Genomic DNA, 22,150 nt, shown 5'->3' with positions numbered 1-22,150 from the left:
TTATCTACTGAGATTTTTTTTCATGCACAGCCTCTCTGCAGTCTGGCAGAGGCAGGATTGTGGTATTGATTTAGGAAGAAGCAGTTGTGACAAGACAGTCCCAGGCTAATTCCCGTGCTGTACAGGGGCTGCTCTGTCCGCAGCAGCAGCTTCACCCCCAGCATGGGGCTCACTTTTAAAATGAAGAAAAAAGAATGAAAGAAAAGCTACTTCCCTCTGTTCTGCTTTGAAGGGGAAAAGGATTACCCAGGCTAAATAAGCCATCTGAGTACTTAGCTAGCAAGCCTAAATAGTACCCTGATAGGAAGTTCTGGCAGAGAACTAATTAAATTAACTCTCTTTGATTTATTAACAAGCAGAGGAACATATCGCACAGGATTGTCCCATGAAATTAATGTGCTTTCTGATTCCCCCAGCTGCTTCAGCTTAGTCACCTCCCAGAAAAACCGGTTACAGGGACTCAAGTTTAATGAGACACAATGGCTCGAGAAGGATCCCTGCCCACCAGCAGAGATACGCACTGGTAATAATACCTAAAAGCATGTTTATTTTCGTTGCACTTCCCTAATTCCTTTTTAATGCCTAGGACTATTTAATGGTTAATTCGTAATTTCCTGCTCACTGATATGCAGATGAATGACAAGGAAAAGCCTTCTGCATGTTTAATTATTCTGTTGATTTAAAAGCCACTTTTCCCTCAGTGCAAGTTTCTCTCTGTGTGTGTGTGCTCTCATGCATCACGTATTTCATTATTTTTAGAAGCATGCTCTGTGCTTTTTTATGCTCCCATAGTTCCAGCATCCAGTAATTACCATGTTTTGTGTCCAACAGACCTGATCCACCAGCAAGTGTAAATCAGGAAAACATTGCTGTCTCTAAATGGAGTTATTCCAAGTTACACCAGACCTGAGACCTGACCTCTCCTATTTTCAATGATAGAGAAAATGTTATTTGTGTGCTGGGACTCTTGTGAAGTAGCAGCATATAAAATTTAGAAAACTTCAGAGCAATGAAAATCCAAATTGAAGCCTGTGAATGCACAGACGAAAATCTATTTATGTAGCAAGCTCTACTTCTGCTTAACCCCTGCAAGGATCTGTAACTCTCTTTGCATATTTGATTTTTCTCCCTCAATAAAATATAGTCTGCTTAACCTATTTTTGCTACTTTCCAACAGTTTCACTGGAGGGGTTCTTCCCTGCGCCTTGCATTTAGCTTTGCTATCTGAGCACTCTTTTGTAAAATTAAGGCAATTAATAAATGGAGATGTTAAGCAATCAGTTTTGCCTGCATATCTCCACAGCCTTACGTATGACTGGCTGTAATCACAAGATAAATGCAATGTGCTGATGTATGGTAATGTTCAATAATACATTCTCCACCAGGCTCAATTCATCAGGGAGTTTCTGGAGGGAAGGCATTTGTTATTGGCTGTCTCCGGACCTCAAGGATAACATTCCTGTCCTTTCCATTGGCCGCCCCGCTGCTGCAAGCCTCTTCCCGTCTTATTTTGATGATGAATATGAAGGCATGCTAAGCTGTGCCGGAGAGCAGCTCTCGCCGACTACACTCCCACCCCGGGCTCAAGGACTCCAGAGCTCCCCGGCTGCTTCCCCTGCCAGCAGCACAGCAGCAGCAGCAGCAGCAGCAGCAGCAGCAGGAGCAGCAGCAGCAGCAGCAACGCCAAAAGTTGTGATGCTTTTCTTCACCCAGTGCTTTGGGGCTGTGTTAGATCTTATTCACCTGCGGTTTCAGCACTACAAGGCAAAGAGGGTTTTCTCAGCTGCCGGGCAACTTGTCTGCGTCGTCAACCCAACGCACAGCCTCAAGGTGAGTTAAAAATATATTTTCTCTTCTAACATCTCCTCGTCTTCCCCAGCACCACCACCGTGATTCTCCATAGGGAATGAAATTATGGTCTGGCAGCAAGGGGAGAGTGCTGTTAACACATTGCAGCCCTGGCAGAGAGGATGTTTGCATTGTCTGAATGTATGATTCCCTTTGGAGCAAAGGAGAAGCAACCCACTGCTCCGAGCGATCGTGGGAAGTCGCGGTTCCCCCTGCCCAAAGTTTCCTCATCCATTTCGCCCACATAATGAGCGTGCATGTGGCAAGCGTTTAGTAAAAATTATTGGAAAAGTTAGCTGGATGAATTAACATCCTTTTCTAGTCGAAAGATGCTGTGTGGTCTCCCAGGCTGACACCCCAGCACAGAGGGATGCTGCCCGGCAGTAGGGAACAGGAAGAGGGGGGTGGCAGTAGAGGGATCTCCTCTGCTGTCGTTTGCTCTTTCAGCGGAAAACCGGCTGCTTCTGTCTCCTGGGGGGAGTTGAAGGAATTCCTCTGGCGCTGAAACTGTCCTTAAGCTGTTTGCAAGGTGAATCTATTTTAGGAAGGAGAATACATTTGCTTTAATGCAAAACTATTTATAGTCCCAAAAAAAAAAAAACATTTCTTTTACTTGCACAGTTCTGAATTTTCACTGACAAAGTGTCAACAGCTCCATCTCTACCAAAGCCTTCATGTCTGTAGTAGAGAAGGAGCAGCAGGGGGAGAAAGTAATCAGGAGACTTTAATTACTTTATCACACTAGTGAATGACCAACTTTAATGAACTGGCTTCTGTTTTGTGAGAAGTCCTTGCTGACCTGACTCGTCAGGTAGCTCCGTTATCCTGGTGCAAGCTTTGAAATTAATTTAATTCAGGACAACTTATTTTTGGTCTGCAAGCATGCTTGTGAGGTACTTGGAGGGGTTGCAGGAAGCATCTTTCCCGAGCTCCTGGTCCCTGGGATGTCCATTGATGGCGCAAATCCCTCTTCAGAATACCATCACTTCACCAAAAAAAAAAAAAAAAAAAAAAAAAAAAAAAAAAAAAAAGGCATGTTTCCCACAGTCATCTTTCCCGTCTCCCCGTCTCAGGCTGTGCTTAGGCAGGAAGAGATTAAGAGATTGTCTGTAGCAGGGTGCCGGCTCCGGGAGGATTTTCCCGCAAGGCTGTGCTCTGAGCACTGCCGGCTGGGGCAGGCACTCGCCGGGGCTGAACCGCTTGGGTGCAGGCTCGCCTCTCCCGGCACCACGCTGCTCGCAAGACAAGTTAAAAACACACAGCCCTGTCATTATCTGAAAGCGTCTGGTTGTCTGAATGAGTACAAGAAATAGCTGCATTCCTAAGTGCATGGAGAAATTTTGTAAGTGAATTCTTCTGCGCTCAACCCTTTTATGTGACCGCCTCCTGCTACTTTCATCTATAATTTTAATTATTTTTTTTAAGTGAGCAGAAAAAAGGCTGTCAACGCACAACAGGTCCCAACACAATTTCAGCGCCAGGGGAACTGTCTGATAAGGTCCCATAAACACACAGGGGGGTGACTATTGCTCCACACCTAAGACTAGTCCCAAGTTTATCATTGCAGGTTCTGCTGAGTTGCAGGCTTGCTATGGTAGGAGCTGCAGCTGTGTTAAACATAAGGCACTTCATTTTACTAAAATCCCCCATGGTCAAGCTCTTCACTGCTCAGACCAGAAGCCCAGCAGAAAGATGAACAATCTCAGTCCTGCTGTGGCAGCATTTGAATGCAGGCATTGGAAGCAGATTCTCTTGGAAACAAACAGGACCCTCTAGGAAGAGGTCTGGTGTGTCAGTGAAGCCCCAGTAAGAATTGTTTTGACCGGGGTAGGAATTGCTCCCCTGATAAGGCTGCACTGGGAACCCAAAGACACAGGTGTCTCCACAGCAGCCTGTTGAGACACTGTTCAGAAGAACAAGCTGATGAGAAACCCTCTGCTGTGATAAACCCCTCCGACTGTAGAGTGAAACATGCTGTGCAGGTGCTCCCAGGTTACCCAGCTCACAACCAGCCTCATAAATATGGTGGGCTTTAGCTCTGATGTGCTTCCCAGGTGTTCAGATTCCCTCCAGCTGCATAAGGAATGCATCACGACTTTGTGGCAGCATCCAGAGGAGATGTGAGGATCAGGTCCCTTTGTGCCCAGCATGGCACAAACAGCTGTTCACCCAGAGCAGCCTGTGGGCCAACTGGAGCCTGCTGGCTCCAGGCAAGCAAGGCATCTTGTCCAAAGCCTGGTGTCAGAGTGAAGCCAGGTGAACCTGCTCCTCAGGGTGCCTATTTCTCCCCCAAGGATGCACAAGGAGGCTGTTGTTGCTCACAAAAGGCATCTAAGGGACCATGAAATGTGAAAAGGCTAAACTTATTCTTCTGTGGTGGTTTACAGTATTATGACTACTTTGATGTTTCTTAGTCTATTATTTCTAGCTGGGTCTTTTCAACTGCAACATTTTGTTGACAGCCCCTAAATCTATCTTAACAATTGACAAATGGAGTGAAAACTGTATTAAGGTTTGCGGTCGATGAATACAAACCTGCTAGGAAACAAGGGCTGGAAGCAATGTCGTTTCTTTCCTTTTTCTTCAAGACTTAAATGTTTGTGCTTACTCCAAAATAATAAGCCCTTTGCAAAGGGATTACTTCGTTCTGTATCTCCACAGTGCTGGTGCAAGGGGACTCCTGGCTGATTGGTGCAAATGATAAATGACAGGCATCACACTCTGGTGTTATTATGCACATTGACATCCTTCACACAGGCCAGGTCTTCAATCAGTGCCAGCACATATAACTTCATTAAAGTCAATTGCTGCAGGACCTCCATTTTCACTCCTTCCACCCTAGGGAGTGCTCAGGGATGTAGTAGGATTCAGCCCACACAGGAGGATCTGTGGCTAGTGATCATGTATGTGTGTCAGAGATGTGCATCACAGAAAGCACTCAGTAAGCAGCAGAGGACAGAGGAGACCTGGTATCCTCCAGGGAAGGTTGCACTAGCTTCTGCTGTCTCAGACTCACAGCCAGAACAAGGGGGCACTCCTGTAAAGTTATGCCAGAATGATGTCATCATCATCATCACCACAGCCTGGACCTCTGACAATGACCAGAGCCTTCACTTGCATCTTCTTTTAGGAGGTTCTCTACCAGAGTTGGTAGAGAAGCACACACTTAGAGAGCAACCTATGTATTTCTTCCCACTGAAAGGCTCATTAACTGGGAAGGCTGATGAACATTTCTGTGTTTCTTAAAGGGCAAGATGGTAAAAGTGTCAGTACAGACACCTCTATTGATCTGCTGCTATTTTCCCTGCACTCAACCGGCTGACATGGCTGACTCTAAGAAAGAAAGACAATTTTGCAACTGTCCACCTCTGTTTTGTCATTTTGGCAGGAGTATGAATGGGAGGGGGTGTTTGTTTCAGAGCCTTTGTCCTTCTTGCCACTTTCTGCTCTTTGTCCTCCTACAAAGCTTTCCCAGACATAGCAGCGTCTCACAGCACAGTGCTATGCTGGGATCAAAATTCACTTGCCAAGCAGAGAAAACCACTTACCACACTTCTATAGGTCACCTTCGTCCTCAATCATATTATATCTATTTCTTTGTAACCCACCTTCTCTCAAGCATGTGGTCAACATAACATCTTCTCTTGGAGGGGCACAGCTGGGCAACACAGCTCTCTATCCAAGTGGCTGCTCCCTCCAAAGCCACACCAAATAAAGGAGCAGCACTTATGCTGCTGGCTGCAGGTCCCAGCATGCAGGGAAAGTCTGAAGGTTCTCCATTTGCATGGAAGAAATGGGCAGGGTTTTCTGATCCCACAGAGATGAGGCTCAGTGAATTCCTGTCCATTTGCCCCCTGTCAATAACAATTCTCCCCAGAACTGCAAACTGCAAAGAAGGTGAAGCTGGGGGAGTATCCTCAGTCCTTAGCATCAGTCCCTGTCCCCATAGGGAGCCTCACATGGCAGGGGACGGAAATGCAATCACATTCCTGACAGGTGCTGATGCTTCATGAGATGCTGCATATGGCTTAGTAAAACAGATCTTCTTCATTCAAGGAGTTACTAGCTTTTTACACACAATTTTTAACTCTTTGGGGAGTGTGAAAACTGTTCTTTAAAACAATAAAAAGTTGTGTTTACATTACTCTTGTAAAAACCATCAATCTCCACCTCTGTAGGACTTCAAGGAGATTGTTGAATTACAAAAAAAAAAAAAAAAAATCATCAAACAAGGACAAAAATGGTTCAATCTTAATATTCTAAAAGGGTCAAAACATGGTTTATGGGTCCAAGCTCTCTTTCAGCTAGTTTTTAAAGCAACAAGCAAATCTGCTCTGGGGAAGGGATCTGAATCCTGTTATAACAGTTTGGCTCTGCACCCAGTGGCTAGCCAAATAGCATTGAAATCCACTTTATCCCCAGGAGGATTAAAGTGCTAGGGTGCATTACACCCCCATGAGGATCTATTTATTTGGTGCAAAGGAGGAGAGCAACTATGAAACCTCCTGCTAACAACACCTGGATGTCCCTGCCTCGACCCATACAACCTCAAATCTCCATGCAGGGCTGTGATTTGGGGACAAAGTGGCATTTGGCCCCAGTGTCCAGCAGGACTGTGACAGCTGCAGCGAGAAGATATGTAAAATGCTCTGCTACCTGCAAACCTGGGCTCCTGGCAAAGTGCCTGCTTCCTGGAATGAACAGGGTCTATGCCTTCAGTAATGTTCAGCTCTTTATTAAAAAGTCAGCTCGGCAGGGGGCTCGACAGCTGACGGGTGAGAAGGTGTGCAGAGTCTGTCCCTGGAGTTTCTGTAGCACACTGGTAGTCGGAGGTGAAGAGGTGTCCAGTCTGTATCTGCAGAGGTGAAGAGGTGTCCAGTCTGTATCTGCAGTCCCAATCAGCAGACCGTCCTCTCTCCTTTCCTCCTGGCACACACTGATAGCCGCAGGGTGGGGGGGTGTGCAGAGCCTGCTGCCGAGATCCGGCAGCAGCCATCCCTCTCCTGCCCTCCTGGTAACACCAGGAAGAGTGGCTCTTTTGCTTGTGCCTGCTTCCCATAGCCCAGTCCAGTCTGGTCCTCTGCAGGTTATAGTGACAGGTTAAACACAGACTAAGGATGGGGTTCCCTTTTCCCCAACCAGCACACCCATCCAGCCCCCTCCACTGTGCCCATCTTTTCCATTTAGGGGTGTTTTTCATCCCCAAAACCCCCTCCCATGATTCCAGTGGATTATTTTGCATCCCGGTCCTAGTGTGGGTGGGGTTGTAGGTGATTCCCAGGAGCAATTAGCTAATTAACATTTCAATGTCAGTACTTATTCGAGCCAAGTGTCCCAACCAGGCTGTTTTGTTCATAACACTTCCCACCGCAGCTGTGGGCTGGGGCTGTGTGAGCACAGATCCATCCCTTTTCTAGGGATGTTGATAACAGCAGGCAGGGCTTTGTCAGCCCTCCTTCAGCTACGCCTCTGTTTGAAGGAGTTCCAAGTGACCTGACCACCCCAGGAGGCTCGATCTGTCCGAGACTTTCGGGGTGCCCTGCAGAGGGGAGGCACAGCACGCTCAGGCAGCTCTCCCGGGGCTCTCCGTTCGCTGCTGCCTCTCGGCTCCAGGAGCCCCGGTCTCTGCAGCAGCCGTGACCACCGGCCCGGGATCCATCCACCGGCACCGCCTGGCACGGCACGGGCAGCGCGCTGCGCTCCGAGCGCGCTGCAGAGCGGCACAGCTCCAGCCTCTGCCACAACCCCCGAGTCTCCTTGGCAGAGGGAGGGAGGGAAACAGCCCCCACCTCTGAAGTTTCTTGGACTTCCTTCTCCTCACCTCCCAGCCCAAACCCACTGCAGAAAGTTAATTACCGCTGTTAACTGGTCCTGTGTGTTCTGCTACAGCTCTGGAGGGGGAATCAGGCAAGCACTGAGTCCCTTCCCACCCACATTTGATTTTGAGAGTGAATTTGAGGCAATAGCACAAGGGGAAATGGTTTTGAACTGAAGGAGGATCGATTTAGGTTAGATATAACAAAGAAGTTTTTTATGATAAGGGTGGTGAAACACTGGCAGTTTTCCCAGAGCGGTGGTTTATGCCCTGTGCCTGGAAACATTCAAGGTCAGGCTGGACAGGGCTCTGAGCAGCCTGATCTCATTGAAGATGTCCCTACTCATTGCGCTGGGACTGAAGTAGATGGCCTTTAAAAGGTCCCTTCCAACTCAAACTATTCTAGGATTCTCTGATTCTATATTAAATCTGACCCGGTTGCAGGACATTTGAAGTCAGATGTTATCAATGGAAGTGCTGTTATTTTAATATTAGAGAAATGCCTCTCCCCTTGACAGGGTGTTTGACAGCAGGGTGAGGAGCAGCCATCAGACACTGCCACATATTACTTTGTAACCCACCCACTCTGATATGGCTCAGTATATCAGGAATATAGGTTAGACATAGTAGTCCAGGTAACTCTCTTGGGAGAAATGCTGTCCCAAAGGAATTGCTGTTACTAGCACAGAGGGTGCAGAGGAAAAAGGGGTGTTTTAATACAAGGCTTGATTACATTAAATCAGTGGCAAGGTCTCTGTCTGCTTCCCAGCAGACTGGGACACAATGCATATGGTCCTGCAAGTCCCTTCAGGTGTTAAAATGTCCTCAGTCAAGTTCCCAGACATCATGAATTTTGCCTCAAAGTCAGAATTTACAGAGTATAATTTTTTGTTTAACCATTAAGATTCTCACCTGGTAGCAAAGAACTCCCAGCATATGTAGTTGGGTGACATTTAAAAGCTTCATTTTTTTCCTCAGAAACAATCTGAGGTTCTTAAGTAATGCAAGAAATTGAGTTTAAAGGTAGCACATCAGATCCCAAGCGCTCCGGTAAAGTGAGGGAGAGGAGCTGCTGTGTCTGTGTCCTGTCTTCCTGGGACTTTGGTGCTTCCTATGCTGTTTAAAAGCCCTTAATTCTTGTTCTGCCTGGCTCTGAGCTGAGACTTTGGCCCCCCCGGAGTCTTCCCCTCACGACAGGGAATTGGCATCCCTCAGCCGAGTGCACAAGAGAGAAAAACTGAATCCTGCAATCATTTCACAGGGTGGCAGTGGGGGAAGGACAGTCTTCATGCAGCTTTACTGGGAACTGCGTGCCGAGGTGAGGAGCAAGGGGGGACACAGCCATGCTCTCCTGGCTGCCTGGGGCTGGGTGCCGAGGCCTGCTGCTCCCATGGGAACAGTGACCCTGGTGAGCTGCCCTTGGCACCCCCTGTGGCACCAGCACTGGCACACATGGCACGACACAGGCTGGTACAGAGCCACGGTTCTCTTTGGAGCCCCTGGAGCTGGGTGTCAGCCAGCACATCAGCCACCATAAAGGAGGGAATTCCTTTGGAGAGCTGAGCTAGTTTTAGGCAATACTCTGGGCCTGCTTTTGCTGTGAGTTTTGCAGCAGAACTGAGCAGAGCTGAGCCACTTCAACTTGATGGAGCTAGGGGAAGCCACTTATGTCTAGCTGAACATGACAACTTCCCAGCCCACCTCTGTACGCATGTGGTGTATTTGGAAATAAAAAGCATGGATGTTCAGTCATTAAACACCTTATCAGACTGCATTCTTTTTCTTTCTTTCTTTCCATAGCTTGCCTCTTTTTGTTAAGTGTCTTTTCTTCTCTGCTTTTGCTTTTTTTCATGCTTCCCATTCCCTGCTCTACCAAAGTTTTAAAGCAAAAGATTATCCTCATCTGTCATTCAAAAATATAATTTGGGGTTTTCTTGCTCCTGCTGAAAGGAAAGCATCACTAACTTCACTGCAACTTTGGATGTCTTATTTTCCTCCAAGCTGTTTCAGAACAAATCACAATCATTCAATCCTTGATGTCACCAATTTGACAGATGAAGTTTCACTTTTACACGATCACAGACAAGACCAGGAGAGCTGCAAAAAGCAGTGAAACTGTGTCACCAGCCATGGATGCAGCTGGCAAGGAAGCCAAGGGCTTTGTATGCCTGCAAAACTTAATTGCCACCCTGCACTGGCCTGGAGCTCGAGCAAGCAGGTCCAAGTGAAGGAGCCACAGCCCTTGTTGTCCACCCAGCATAGTGAGATATGAAAATCATCCCAAGAGCTCCCAAAAGATAATATCTGCCCTCTACTTTGGTGTGGCAAAGCAAATCCAATTCCAGCAGGGATTTAAGCTGGCAGTTTCCTGTGCATGCCGCCAAAGTAGACAAATGTCCCTTCTGCTTCCATGCTGCAAGGACAAGCTGTTGGGCAGGGCAGTGGCTCAGCTGTTTTTCAGAACCTCACACAAAGCTTTTACCCCTTGTGATTATTGAGGGCTGTGCTGAATGGAAAAATTTCACTTGTGCATGGAGACTTCTTGAAAATTACTCTGGGTGACCTGCTGCTAATAACCACCTGCAATACTTCTGCTCAGCTTTCCCACAGCTCTCTCCAAAGCGGGAAGAGCATCTTGGCAGTGCCAATAAATTTCCTGACACATGTGCAGTATACAATCTGAAGTATTTTTATTTATTTAGAGGCATTTCTGAGCATCTTATATAACATTAATGGATTTATCTTTATCTCTCCCCTTTCATCTCAGCAATACCATGAAAGCGTCACTGGAGGAGAACAGCAGAGACCTCTGAGTATTTTGTATGTTTATTTTGGTGTTGTTTTCTTAAAAGGCAGAAATGTTTGAAAGAACTTTGGGAAGAAATTAACCACCTATTTCCATACCAGATGCAGTGCTTTCAGTTCTAGTCTTTTCTTCCAGAGCAATTTCATTCTGAACTGATCCAAACTGAAACTCTTTTAAACTTCCAGATTGGCCTCCTCAGTAAAAAATAAATCATTTGAACAGCCTTAGAATTTCACACATGGAAATATTAGGGTTCAGAGTAGCTGATGAATTGCCCATCAGCTCCTAGTAAATGTGTAGCTGAGAAGAGACACTAGTCCTTGTGAATATTTTAAATACAAGATCACACACTCTTTTACATCAAATGCCAGCTGAAATGTAAGGAGAAATAGTGAAATGGAGCATAAATAAGACAGAAAAATATTAAATTGGTAACATCTCCTTGTGCAGAACACAAATGCTGTAGATGAGCAAGGAGGCGGATGCTGCACATTAGAAAACCGCATCAGCAGAGGATGAAAATGTTCTTCCACTCCTGGAAACCACTACGTGGAAAATAAGCAGAGTAATAAGCCTAAAAATGGAGTAAATGATCAGCACACAGGGATTACATAGGGCAGCTGGGGTAAGGGGATGGTTATGGTCACCTTCAGGCTTTGTGAAAATGAGAGGCTGAAATAGAACAGCAGGATGGTGGCAAGTGTGTTGACTGTAGCAGTAACCCAACCTCAGCAGAAGCACTCAGGAGCTCAGTGTCAAGCACATGCACAGATGGAAGAATATGGATGTTTTGCAGGATTCAGACACCCAGACATACTTATTCTGAAAATTATCAAACTCGATCCAGCAAAGGACCATATAAAAAACCTGCTGGAGTTCAGCAGACCTACCCACCTCTTTTCAAGGGTTCAGGGCAGACTGAACACATCCTCCTCCTCAGTAGGGATGTCTGAGGGTTACATTGCAATGTCTGCTCAGCTGAGGACACCTGGTTGCACATAGGGATATGCTCTCTATACTGGTTGGACTCCCCTGTATGAAAAGGCACACCACAGGCTAGGGGAGTCCAGGGAAGTTCAGGCTTTACTTGTAAAAGGAGGGCAGCACTGTGAGTTCCCTGCTTTTTCTGCTTTAGAGCTGAGGTTCTCTCTGTGGTGAGAGAGACAACATCCTTAGGAGTCTAGGATCAATGACGTTTCTTTGTTCTCAAAGAAAGACTGTAGTTCTTGCCACCAACAATCAAGGAAGCTAGAAAAATAGCTTGGGATCGATATATCATTTTTGTCTAAATGTTAAATTAAATTAAATTAAACTAAAGCTAAATTAAATGAACCCTTCTGGTACCCTACAGTTCCTTTGACTCATGCAAAAGAAAACCAGACACAATAGTTGTCTCCTTAAGACAAATCCAAAAGTTTGGGCACAGTAATACCAAATACTATGTTCACTGTTTAATACAGGTTGAGGTAAAACAACTTTCTTTCCACTCCAGAAAAGAAAGCTTTTATGGAGATTTCAGACATAGAAAAAAGAGTTCTGGCAACATAACTGCATGCTGGAGCTTTCAATTTATTTGTACTAGGAGGAACTCATCACCAGCAAAACTTAGGGAATTACTTTTTAGACTAGTTGATGAGAACTTCAGGCAAAGTGGGTGAATAAAGCATGGGTTTTATTACTTTTTCCAGGTAAGACAGAAGGACAAAGGGCACTTCCCTGGTAGATAAGCTGAACATGAGCCAGCAATGTACCTTGGGGCAAAGACCAGCCTTATCCTGAGCTTCCTTAGCAGGGCTGTAAACCAGATGCAGTGCAATTTCTGAGATTGCATCCAGAGCTGCCCAGAGCTCCTTTCCCACCTGAAGTGTTCTGACCCTGAAATAATCTATAAAAACAGAACTTGGTGCTAACAGGCAGGTGCAGCAGAGTAAGGGTGTTGAGAGCAATCTTTGAACGTTTGCCTCAACAATGACCAAAGTCATATCAGAAAAGTATATATGAAAAGAACAAAGAAGGCAGACAGAAAGTCTTGTGGGATGCACTTGGAAATCCAAGGTTCAGCACAGGAGACTTACACCAGTGAAAATGTATGGAGCTATGCCAGTTACACAAGTATCTGGTAATTTAAACTCATCAGAAATCCAAATCCTCATGATGGTCTAAAGCCCAGAGACATCACCAGCTAATTAAATCAGTCTGAACTGGAAAGAAGGTCACTGTGGCATATGAGGGATGGGAAAAGAGAGTAAGACGTACTCTAAAATATGCTTTGGGACAAGTACCCTTATTTTTAATTACAAGCAATGCTAAATAAATTCTGACAATGAGAAGACAGATTGTTCAACATCTACCAGAAAAGACTTTGCACCATGGCTTAAGTGTAAATATGCTCCTAAAGAGTGCTGAGTGGAGAAAATAATATGGAGCAAGTCACAGGGAGAAAATAATCCACTTGGACAAATCTTCCTCTCATTCTCCTTGTGGGATGGCTTCCAGCAGAAAGAAAATTCCTGGGCTTATTCAATTAACTGCTTCATGATTACTTTCCCTCTATGGTAGAATCCCTGATGCTTCAGACCTGCTTTTGGATGTGCAAGCTGTGATAATTTGCTGTGAAAAGAGGCACAAAGCAGAGAGGCTACTTAGGTAGTGTAATATCTGTTCCCTGTCTGGATTCTGGGTCTGTTCACAGACTCAAAGGAGTCTGTTTCTGTTTGTCTTTGATCAGTGAAAGCCAGAGGTGTAGCAGATTTTGGTGACTTAAGATGAGATAGCATCACTAGAGGTGAGGAAATGCTGGTTTTCCCAGCATTTTTAGGCCAGCTCATGTTTTGCAGTATGGAAGTCTGTGGGTGACCTGTGTTTTGTTGGGGGACTTTGTTGGAATGAAATATTGCCATTCCTATGATTTTGTTGGTTCCTTAAAAGCTGTCATAGCCCTGCAGCAGCAGCAGCAGAGGGGGGAAACAAAACTTGGTCCTTAGGCCACCCCCAACCCATTTCACAGCCTTTTGTGGGTTTATTAAAATAGTTTGCATTTGTATGTCAGACTAGAGAGACAGCTGGAATGCAGGTACATGTTCTCCTTTGCTGCCTTGGCAGTGGCTGTGTTGGTCCTGGAACCAGGAATGTCCTAGGCCACCATAGCAAGCTTCACCATAAGGTGTCTGACAGGAGCCCAAGACACAGGTCCTTCAAAAATGTTTTGTTTCAGGTTTGTTGGCTTGGGATGTATGTTCACATCTTATTTTCTATCCTCACACTCCTAGGAAATAGTTGTCATGTGGTCAGGGCATTGCCTGGCTCATTCAGTTTCCTCTCTATCATCATTCTAGCAAATGCTTTTTGAGGATGTCTTTACCCCTGTTGAGCCAAGAAGTGTCCTATATAAATATTTCCCTCAAGACATCAACTCAAGAAGGTTAAACTTCTCATTATTTGTGCTTCAGGGAGTGGCTGAAAATACAAGTTTTTCACAGCCATATACCAGCCTCAGCAGAGTGCAAACTCAAAGAAGGCAGCAATGCAGCAGGAGCACATTCCTTACAAATAGGTATGTGTCTGCCTGCAGACAGTTCATGGCTATGTCCAGATTAAGGTTTAAACTGTGTCAGGAAAACAGATGCAAATGCTTGCAGTAATTCACCATTGCTTCTTCTGGCTCCTCCCCTACAACCAAACTGGAGCCCTTTGTCCAATTACTGTTCCTGCCTAGAATCTCAAGGGTCTAATTCACATGGGAAATGTTACAGCTTTAAAAGAAAATTAAACTTTTACTGAGTTTCTACTGAGTTCCATGGAAAGTATTTCAAAAAAGAGATTCAAAATTATTAAGGTCATGAATGGTTGCACAAACATAACCACTGATTTGTAAATAACTGATTATAAAGACTGAAATTTGTTTCAGGCTGTTGGTAAAAGATGAAGACCCTATCAGAAAACAGATCTGAAAGCAGCTTAATCTCCAGAAGCTTCACAAGGCAACTGGAGATAATTTATACTTGCAGCTAAACATGAGCTTACTGGTATCTCTTAATAATTTTTAAGCTTTTAATGATTTTTTAATAATAAACCAGTGATTAGAAAAGAACATCCCAGTTCACAGATAAATCCAGCCTGTGTCTGGATATTTTGCTTATTTGCTGCTTTAACTAAAGCAACTTCAATTTGCCAGAGGCCAATGAACAGCCAGTAGCAAGAGAACTCAGTCTGATGAAGCAGATGTTGGGAAAGGGAAAACCTTTTCATTGCTCACTCATAGGGAAAATCTGCCAAAAGCAGCCTTTCAGCATTTTTTTGTAATGTAAGTTTTGCTTTTTGTAACTTTTGCTTCTTGGCTTTTAGAAGAAACTTGCAGATCAAGTATCTTCTGAGGGGTTTCTCTGTGGAAAAGGACCTTGAGGCTCTCTACAGGCAAGTCACAGAGTGGGTTGCAGCCTCCTTTGGTCCTGGATGACTCAAAATTACAGCTCAGGTGCTCCAGGAAGGCCTGTGCTACCTGGTACTTGCAAATAACTGAGTGTTAAAAGTTGAACAAAAATCTACCCTCTGTAGCCAAGAAGTCCTACAACTCAGGTCTGGGTTTGTGGGTAATTTGTTTCCCTGATAGGGAGCAACCCTACATCTTAATGGGCACCACCAAGATTTCCCCAAGATCCATCCATCTATTCCTGAGTTCAGGGGCAAAATCAGCATGAGCCCCTTGGAGAGCCCTCAGGGGTGACTGATCCTATACTCTGAGCCCAGGTTACAGGGAACAGTGACAGAGTTTGCTGTGCTTTCCTCTGTTCCCCAAACTGCCTTTCCCCTCCCTGTACAAACAGAGGCTTTAGGCACACCAACAGTCCTGGCAGGCTGTCTGTCTCCTGCCCCTCTAGGTCTTGGAGCTGGGGTGCAAGAATAGATGGAGCAGAGATGCAGCAGAGGCTGGATAGGAGCCAGGCTGAGCCTGAGGAATAAACAGATGCATCAGGCGGGTGCTGTAAGCCCTGCAGGAGACAGGATCTGTTCAACAGCATCCTGCCAAGGCCTTGTGGTCTATCTGCCTCCAAACCTGATGGGCCTATCCGTGTGCTGCAGCACTCCATCAGGCTGCTGGAGCTGCAGGAGACATCATCTAGCTGGGATGCTCTGCAGGAATATTTGTCTTTGGTTTGTCTCTCTGTAATTTAGTGAGGGACAATATTCCCTGACATCAGTTAAGTGGTTTGGAGTGGAGGCGAAAATAGTTAAATCACTTGTGTATGTTACCTTTCACTGTGTGTGCAAAGGGTCCATCTGTAAAACTGATGCTGTTGCCATAAATACTGTGAAGTTGCCAATCTTTTTGGTATCAGTAAGGCCAAAGGATATACTCCACTGATTTCACCATTGTAAATAGGTAAGAAACAAAATGAGGATGCTGAAGCTTAACTGTAGCCATCTAAGTTGATAATTTTTTTTTTACTTTAATCCCTTAATGATTATTACAATGTAAGTAGAAAATATAAAGCATTTTAGGAGCATTAAGTAATCCTTAGAGGGCTCATTAATCCATGGTTAATATACAGCCACCACTGAGAAGAGAAGGAGCAATCACACCGCCTTGGCACTGCGCAGTGTGCCATCACTGCCCGGCTTCAGGAGGGAGGCACAGGATGCCCCTCAGCCTGGCACTGCGGAAGGAGGCAGAGCTGGACAGAAAATGAGGGTCTGAAGTAGGCACCACAAGGCATGCACATCTCCCTAACCTCCCTTGTTGTCGTGCATTGGGGTTTGGAGGCAGATCTGTGCCAACAGCTTGACTCTTTCCCCTAATGAAAACAGCAAAGTTGGCACCTTTTTCTTTCAGCTTCCAACCTGAGTAAAATTCAGCCACCTAGATCATAGCTGAAGGCTGTGCTTTGGAAAAGTATGTTTCAGTGCAGCAACCTCTCTGGTTTTCCCTGGCAAAGGCAAGACCCTGGGGAGCTCAATCTTCTAGGCTTCACCACACCTATGACTTGATAAAAAAATAAATGTGTGGAAGTATTTGCCAGCTTTATCTTCACCAATAAACAAAAATGGTCTTCATCATGTTGGGTTTTCTTGGTGATTCCCTGTACACAACAGTGTTAAGACTGTGTATCGTTCAGTCCTAAGTATCAGGAATTGCCAGACCTGAAGAAGAAATCTTTGTCTGCAGTGCAGCCACCAGTCTCTGGGCTTTAATTATGGGGAGTTAATTCTCATGCAATATGTCCAAATATCAAATGGAAAACGAAAAAATCTTGTAAGCTAAGTGATCTCCAGGAAGTTCTTAACTGGCAGAAATTTCAAGGGCATACTGTGCACTGCCTTAGGACAAGACCAAACAAGAATGGAGAGACATATCGGGCAATAGTAGATGTACTACACAGTTAAAAGCAAGATCTTCCTTTGTCTTGCCAAGTAACTTAATTTTCCTGATACCTGTCACCATAGCAAATGAGTAGGGAGGTTATTGCAGTTCCATATGATATTTTCTTCATGCATTATCTTCACTTTCAGTGTGCAAGATACGGCTAAGGCTGACTGAGCTGCAATACAGTGTCCTGGCCAAATCTCAAAATGGGAGGTGGTTGCCCTGGCCATAAGCCAAAGAGAAGTACAAGAGCAGGAAGCCTTTTGTTATGATGGGTTTACTCCTCACACCCTGTCCCTAAGGTGAAGAAGGAAATAAATTCATATGCTCAAGGGGTAAATCCTTCTCTAGACCAAAGCAGGAGAGATGCAGTGCCCCCTGATACCTCAAGCCTGCATCTGTGCTCTGTGTCTCATGGTGGCAAGTGACTTGTGGTCTTCTGCAGTGCTGGCTACCACCCTAGATATCATGGCCAGGGAACAGGGAGTGTGGACAGGTCATCTTCAAATTATAACAGCTTGCTGCAGATCAGCCCCCTCCCTGCTCTGTGCTGCCCTTGTAGCTAATGTGGGTGTGTCTTCTGTCTTCCATGCCTGCGCTAATCCAGGAGATACACCCAGGTAACCAATAAATGCCATACCTTCATGTGATACTCCTGATTTTCCAGAATTTTTATCTAAGCATAATCTATTGGTGTTATTTAATTATCATGAAGCAGCTGCCTTATAGCATTCAAAACATATCTATTTGCCTTAATTTTGCAGGATGGCCATTAACTACCAACAAATGATTTAAAACATATTTACAGAAGGAAATGTTAGAGATGCATTATTTTTTCATGCCCAGTAAATGCACTCACAATAACCAATTTGGTATTTAATTAACTCGCTTATGAGCTCACCTTTGAGAAATATTATTTGAGAGAACATTTGGCTATGATGCTTAGAGAGGCTCTCAGAGGGAGAATGCACCAGCTGCAGGTCAGCAATAATTTTTTGCTTTATTATGTTGGGGCGTTTTGCTGTTTGTATGGCATTAATGTAGTTCTGGCCTTCACATCATTTCAAAGTTAAACTATTAAACATGCAGAAAATCAATATGTAATAGAGGAATGTTCATTAAGAGAACCATAAATCAACTCTTCTGTAGACAGCAGGTACCAAAAGTTTTCATAAAGCTGCTGGCCCATCATGATCAGAGGAGAGGAGATGGTTGCCATGAACAGCACATTTCTGTCTTTCAGACCAGGGACAAGTGATATATACACATTAACAAATATTAATTAGGAGGGGAATTTGCACCCATCATGACCTAGCAACAGGATGATCTTTCTAGTGTTCCTTGTGCTGTAACTCTCCAGATGAGATGGAAATTGTACAAGTTAAATGGCTTTTCCATTTATGATCCTATTTGAAATTTCACTGACATAACACAGGCAGAAGTTCTGGTGAGGGTACAGTGAAATTTTCTTGCCTCGTAGACTTAAATTCACATCCTTTAAAGCTAGAAGAGGCTCTTATGGCAACCTAATCAGACTAGCTGCACAAATCCAAAACCAAGATCCTTCCTCAGGAGCTCAAGGCCATAAATTTCATCTCCCAGATGTCTTTTAGAAACTCCTCTGGTTTGAACACAATGACTTCAGTCAATAGAGATCACATGTCTATGGGTAAAATATGATATTTTTAGAAATTTTACTGTCAGCAGAAAAAAAAAGCTACATTTGATTACCTTGGAAGGCTTTGGCAAAGCTGGGAAGGCATTGTTCCATGTTTTTTTCTTCCTGAATATTAACAAAACAGCAGCAAGGTTTGTATCAATTTGGTATAGCTTTGCAGAAGGCTTACATTCCCTTGGTATTTACTACATCAGCCTTCTCCCTCCACAGCTCCTTTTCCCTGTGCTCTTCTCCCTACCAGATTTGCAGGTGCAGATGCAGCTCATCTTGACTGCTGGATCAGCACTTTCTGCCCTCTGAGGCTTTGTGAAAGTCACCCCAGCTTGCAAACCTCCTGGCTGATGCTTCAGCACTCTGTAAAACCAGCGATGTCTGCACACACCACCTACCCCGCAGCAGAGTCCCAGCTCTCCCCACTGCTTTCCCAGGTAGCTGCAGCTTTCTGCCCCTGCCCCATTTTGCTGGATTGCTCATTTACTTTTCCCCCAGCCACTTCCTGACCCATCCAGCTGGCTTCTCCATCCAGGAGAGGGCAGAGAGCACTCTCCCCACAGAGCATCTGCTCCTGCAGGTTCCTGAAGCAACCCTGGTCACCCCATACCATGGGGATCAGCTGTGGGCTTTCTGCTCCCTTCGCCCTGGCCTTACCAGCCTGGCAGAATTAAAATGTCTTAATGCTACTTCTGTGCTAATTAAGTATTGAAGCAGTCAGGGGACTGGTACTAGATATTCTTGTACCTTTATATTTTTTTTTTACCTGCAGTATAGGGATCATGGCTCATTGATCTGGAAAATATTGTGCTTGTCATTGGCAAATAGCTAGGCTTCCATATAATGTCCCTCAAGTAGAAACTCCCAGTTGGCTTATAAATATTGTCACCTGCATTTTAGAGCTGGAAAAACCAAGGCCTTTCTGAGGTTAAAGCAAGACCTGCGACACAGAAAAGAGAAAACTCCAGTCTCTTTTCATTAAGATGTTCTCAGTAATTTTGTGGAATGAGAGATGAAATCTCCTCTGAAGTCACAGAAAGTCTCACGGGCTCAGCACTTAAAGGTTCACACCTCCCATTAGCTGAAAGAAAGGGGTTTTTTTGAAGCTGATCAAAATACATTTGATGTTGAAGTTACAGAAAGCCATTAATTATTCTGGTTTTGTAGATAATCAGTCCAGGCACCTGTTCATACAACAAACAGCAATACAGTGCTAAAAAAAAGAAGAAAAGTAAATGTAAGCTGATAGCATTTATAGTGAGGAAAAGGTGTCCTTTGAAGGACAAACACTATTCTTTATCTCACCCCAAAGTCCATGGGCTTTGTGCGAACATCCCAGCTCTTGTCAGGGCTGTTTTGCTAGCACAAAGAATCTAGAAAATCACAATTATTCAATTGTGATTTCAATTGAATTAAATTCAATAGAAAATAAATTAAGGAAGTTACGTTCAAGACTGTGCTGCATCATCTGTAGATTGTACTAAACTTGTTATACAAAATAGAAAAAAAAAAAAAAAAGGAAGACACTGTTAAGTGCCTGAGGGCAAAAGGGCAAATTTCATGCAAGATGCCTCTGTTTGTCCTCGAGGGCAGTGCTTGGGCAGTGCCTGTGGGATGCTGCCTTCCTGCTGTGCTTCTGCTGCTGCTGGTCATGCAGGGGAGACCTACAGCAAATGCCTTCTGCTGATTATTTAAGAGGAAGAGAGAAGTTTTGATTGAATTAAGTATGTGGTAGAATTTACTTAGGACTAAATTGCAGCAAAGTTTAATGTTTCTTTTTAATAACTGGGGGAATGTTGTTCTCATTTCCTAGAGGTTTTAACCACTTTTGAATCAGAACTGGAGAATGAACAGTCTGAGTGGGAGATGGTTTCAATGCCAAAATATAGGGACTGGGTTTTGTTCTCTCCCCCATGGATGGGCAGGTAACAATCCCAAGGCATGAGAGGTGCATGGCAGCAGCTCTGGAGCTCAGCCTGGCTCTTTGGCCATTCTGCAAACTGAGCTCCCTGGAGAGCAACAGGGTAATTGTCCTGGAAGGAGACAAATCTGCATTTTTCTCATCACCCGAATGCACAGAAATGTTGATGGATACTGCAAGGTTTGTACTTTTCTCCTGTATTTTTCTTGGTCTTACTATAGCCAAGTGGTGTGCTGTTAATGGGCATGCATCAAACTGCTTGAGACAGCATGTTCAGCACTGAGAGCAGGAAATAATCATTTCAGGGCCACTGCTAAGAAAACCTGTCGAAGTGTCTTGGGGCAGAGTGAATATCTAGTACTTGGGGATTAATTATCTGGAATTTAATGAGGCCAAAAGCTAGGTAGCAATTAAATGTCTGTAGATGGAGAGAGTAGTTTCATAAAGGACTTCAGTGGTGAGGCTGGCTTAAAAAGATTTTGCTCTCCCGTCTCAGGCTGTTACCAGTATTACTGGCTTTAGGGATGTGCTGTGAACCAGATTGCTGAAGGGATCTGCATTGCAAACTCTTTTGGGGGATTATATGTGAGGTGTGACATTTCAAAATTAGACTTAGGTTTCTGCCAAATTGGGGGAAAGAAGGAGATGTGTGTGTGTGTGTGTGTGTGTGTGTGTGTGTGTGTGTGTGTGTGTGTGTGTGTGCAGCACATATGCCCTTACACATATCAACATAAATGTGTTGCAGAAGTGATGTTTGCACAGTATCAACATCTAAGACTGGTGGGTTATGTATAAATAAAAGAGGGGTGGGAAGTAACCTCTTTCCTGAAGTTAAATAAAAATTACTTCTTCAGCTGGTTAAGGTTAGCTCTTGCCACAGCAATTTCACCTTGGAGAGATGTAGCTGGGGTGGTGCAAAAAGAACCAGGGAGTGAGCTGATTGTTCAGGTTTGTGGAAGATCTGGAGTTTTATTTTCATATGTACATATATGCATAAAAGGACAGTGGTTTTTGCCAGTAAATTATACTTTGATGAGTCAACAGGAAGTCCTATTTTCTTTCTAATTTATGTTAGAGGTGTAGCCAGGTTGGGGGTGAGTCTCTTCTCTCAGGCAACAAGAGACAGAACAAGAAGAAATGGCTTCAAGATTTGTCAGGGTAGTTTAGATTGGATAGCAGGAAGAATTTCTGCCCTAAAAAGTTAGCCACACATTAGAACAGGCTGTCCAGGGAAGTGGTTGGGTCACCATCTCTGTAGGTATTTAAAAGAGATGTAGATGTGGTTTTAGGGATGTGCTTTTGTGGTGGTCTTGGCAGTGCTGGGTTAACATTTGGACTCAATCTTAGAAGTCTTTCCCAATTTAAACAACCCTGTGATTCTAAGAAATATGTGAACAGTTCCCATCTACTTTTTTTAAGAAAACATGTTTAGATGACAGTAAAACTCCTGACCAGTGTATAACTCCTGACCCTCCATACCGGTCTATGTGACATTAGCCAAAACCCACTCCTGTTCTCAGTTTCATCCAGTCCAGTTTTTCTGCAGAGTTCATGTTTCCCTCTGAGTACAATAACAATATCACTTCAGTTATTGCTGTTGTAGCAAGCAGATCAGACACGCTCCCTGGCATCTCCGTACAACATATTAATTCTGATTATGTAAAATATTACAACAATTATTGCATCAAACAAGATGCAGACAACAGGATTAAAACACTATGGCATGACAC

At 44.4% G+C, this 22,150-nt stretch overlaps 1 protein-coding gene across 1 annotated transcript in view; it reads left to right on the top strand.

Annotated features, from left to right (window-relative positions):
• The first annotated feature begins 1,268 nt into the window (after positions 1-1,268).
• The window catches only part of SIAH3 (siah E3 ubiquitin protein ligase family member 3), a 42,375-nt gene continuing 21,493 nt past the window's right edge, over positions 1,269-22,150 (top strand). The window contains exon 1 of the mRNA XM_021528456.3: positions 1,269-1,830. Within this exon, the coding sequence (XP_021384131.2) occupies positions 1,354-1,830 (477 nt within the window). The 5' untranslated portion in view covers positions 1,269-1,353. The remainder of the gene's footprint in view (positions 1,831-22,150) is intronic.

The sequence above is a fragment of the Lonchura striata genome, chromosome 2, assembly GCF_046129695.1.
Source record: "Lonchura striata isolate bLonStr1 chromosome 2, bLonStr1.mat, whole genome shotgun sequence".
Classification (NCBI taxonomy): Eukaryota; Metazoa; Chordata; class Aves; order Passeriformes; family Estrildidae; genus Lonchura; species Lonchura striata.
The sequence above is the reverse complement of the archived record's forward strand: the minus strand, read 5'-3'. Positions and strand labels throughout refer to the sequence as shown.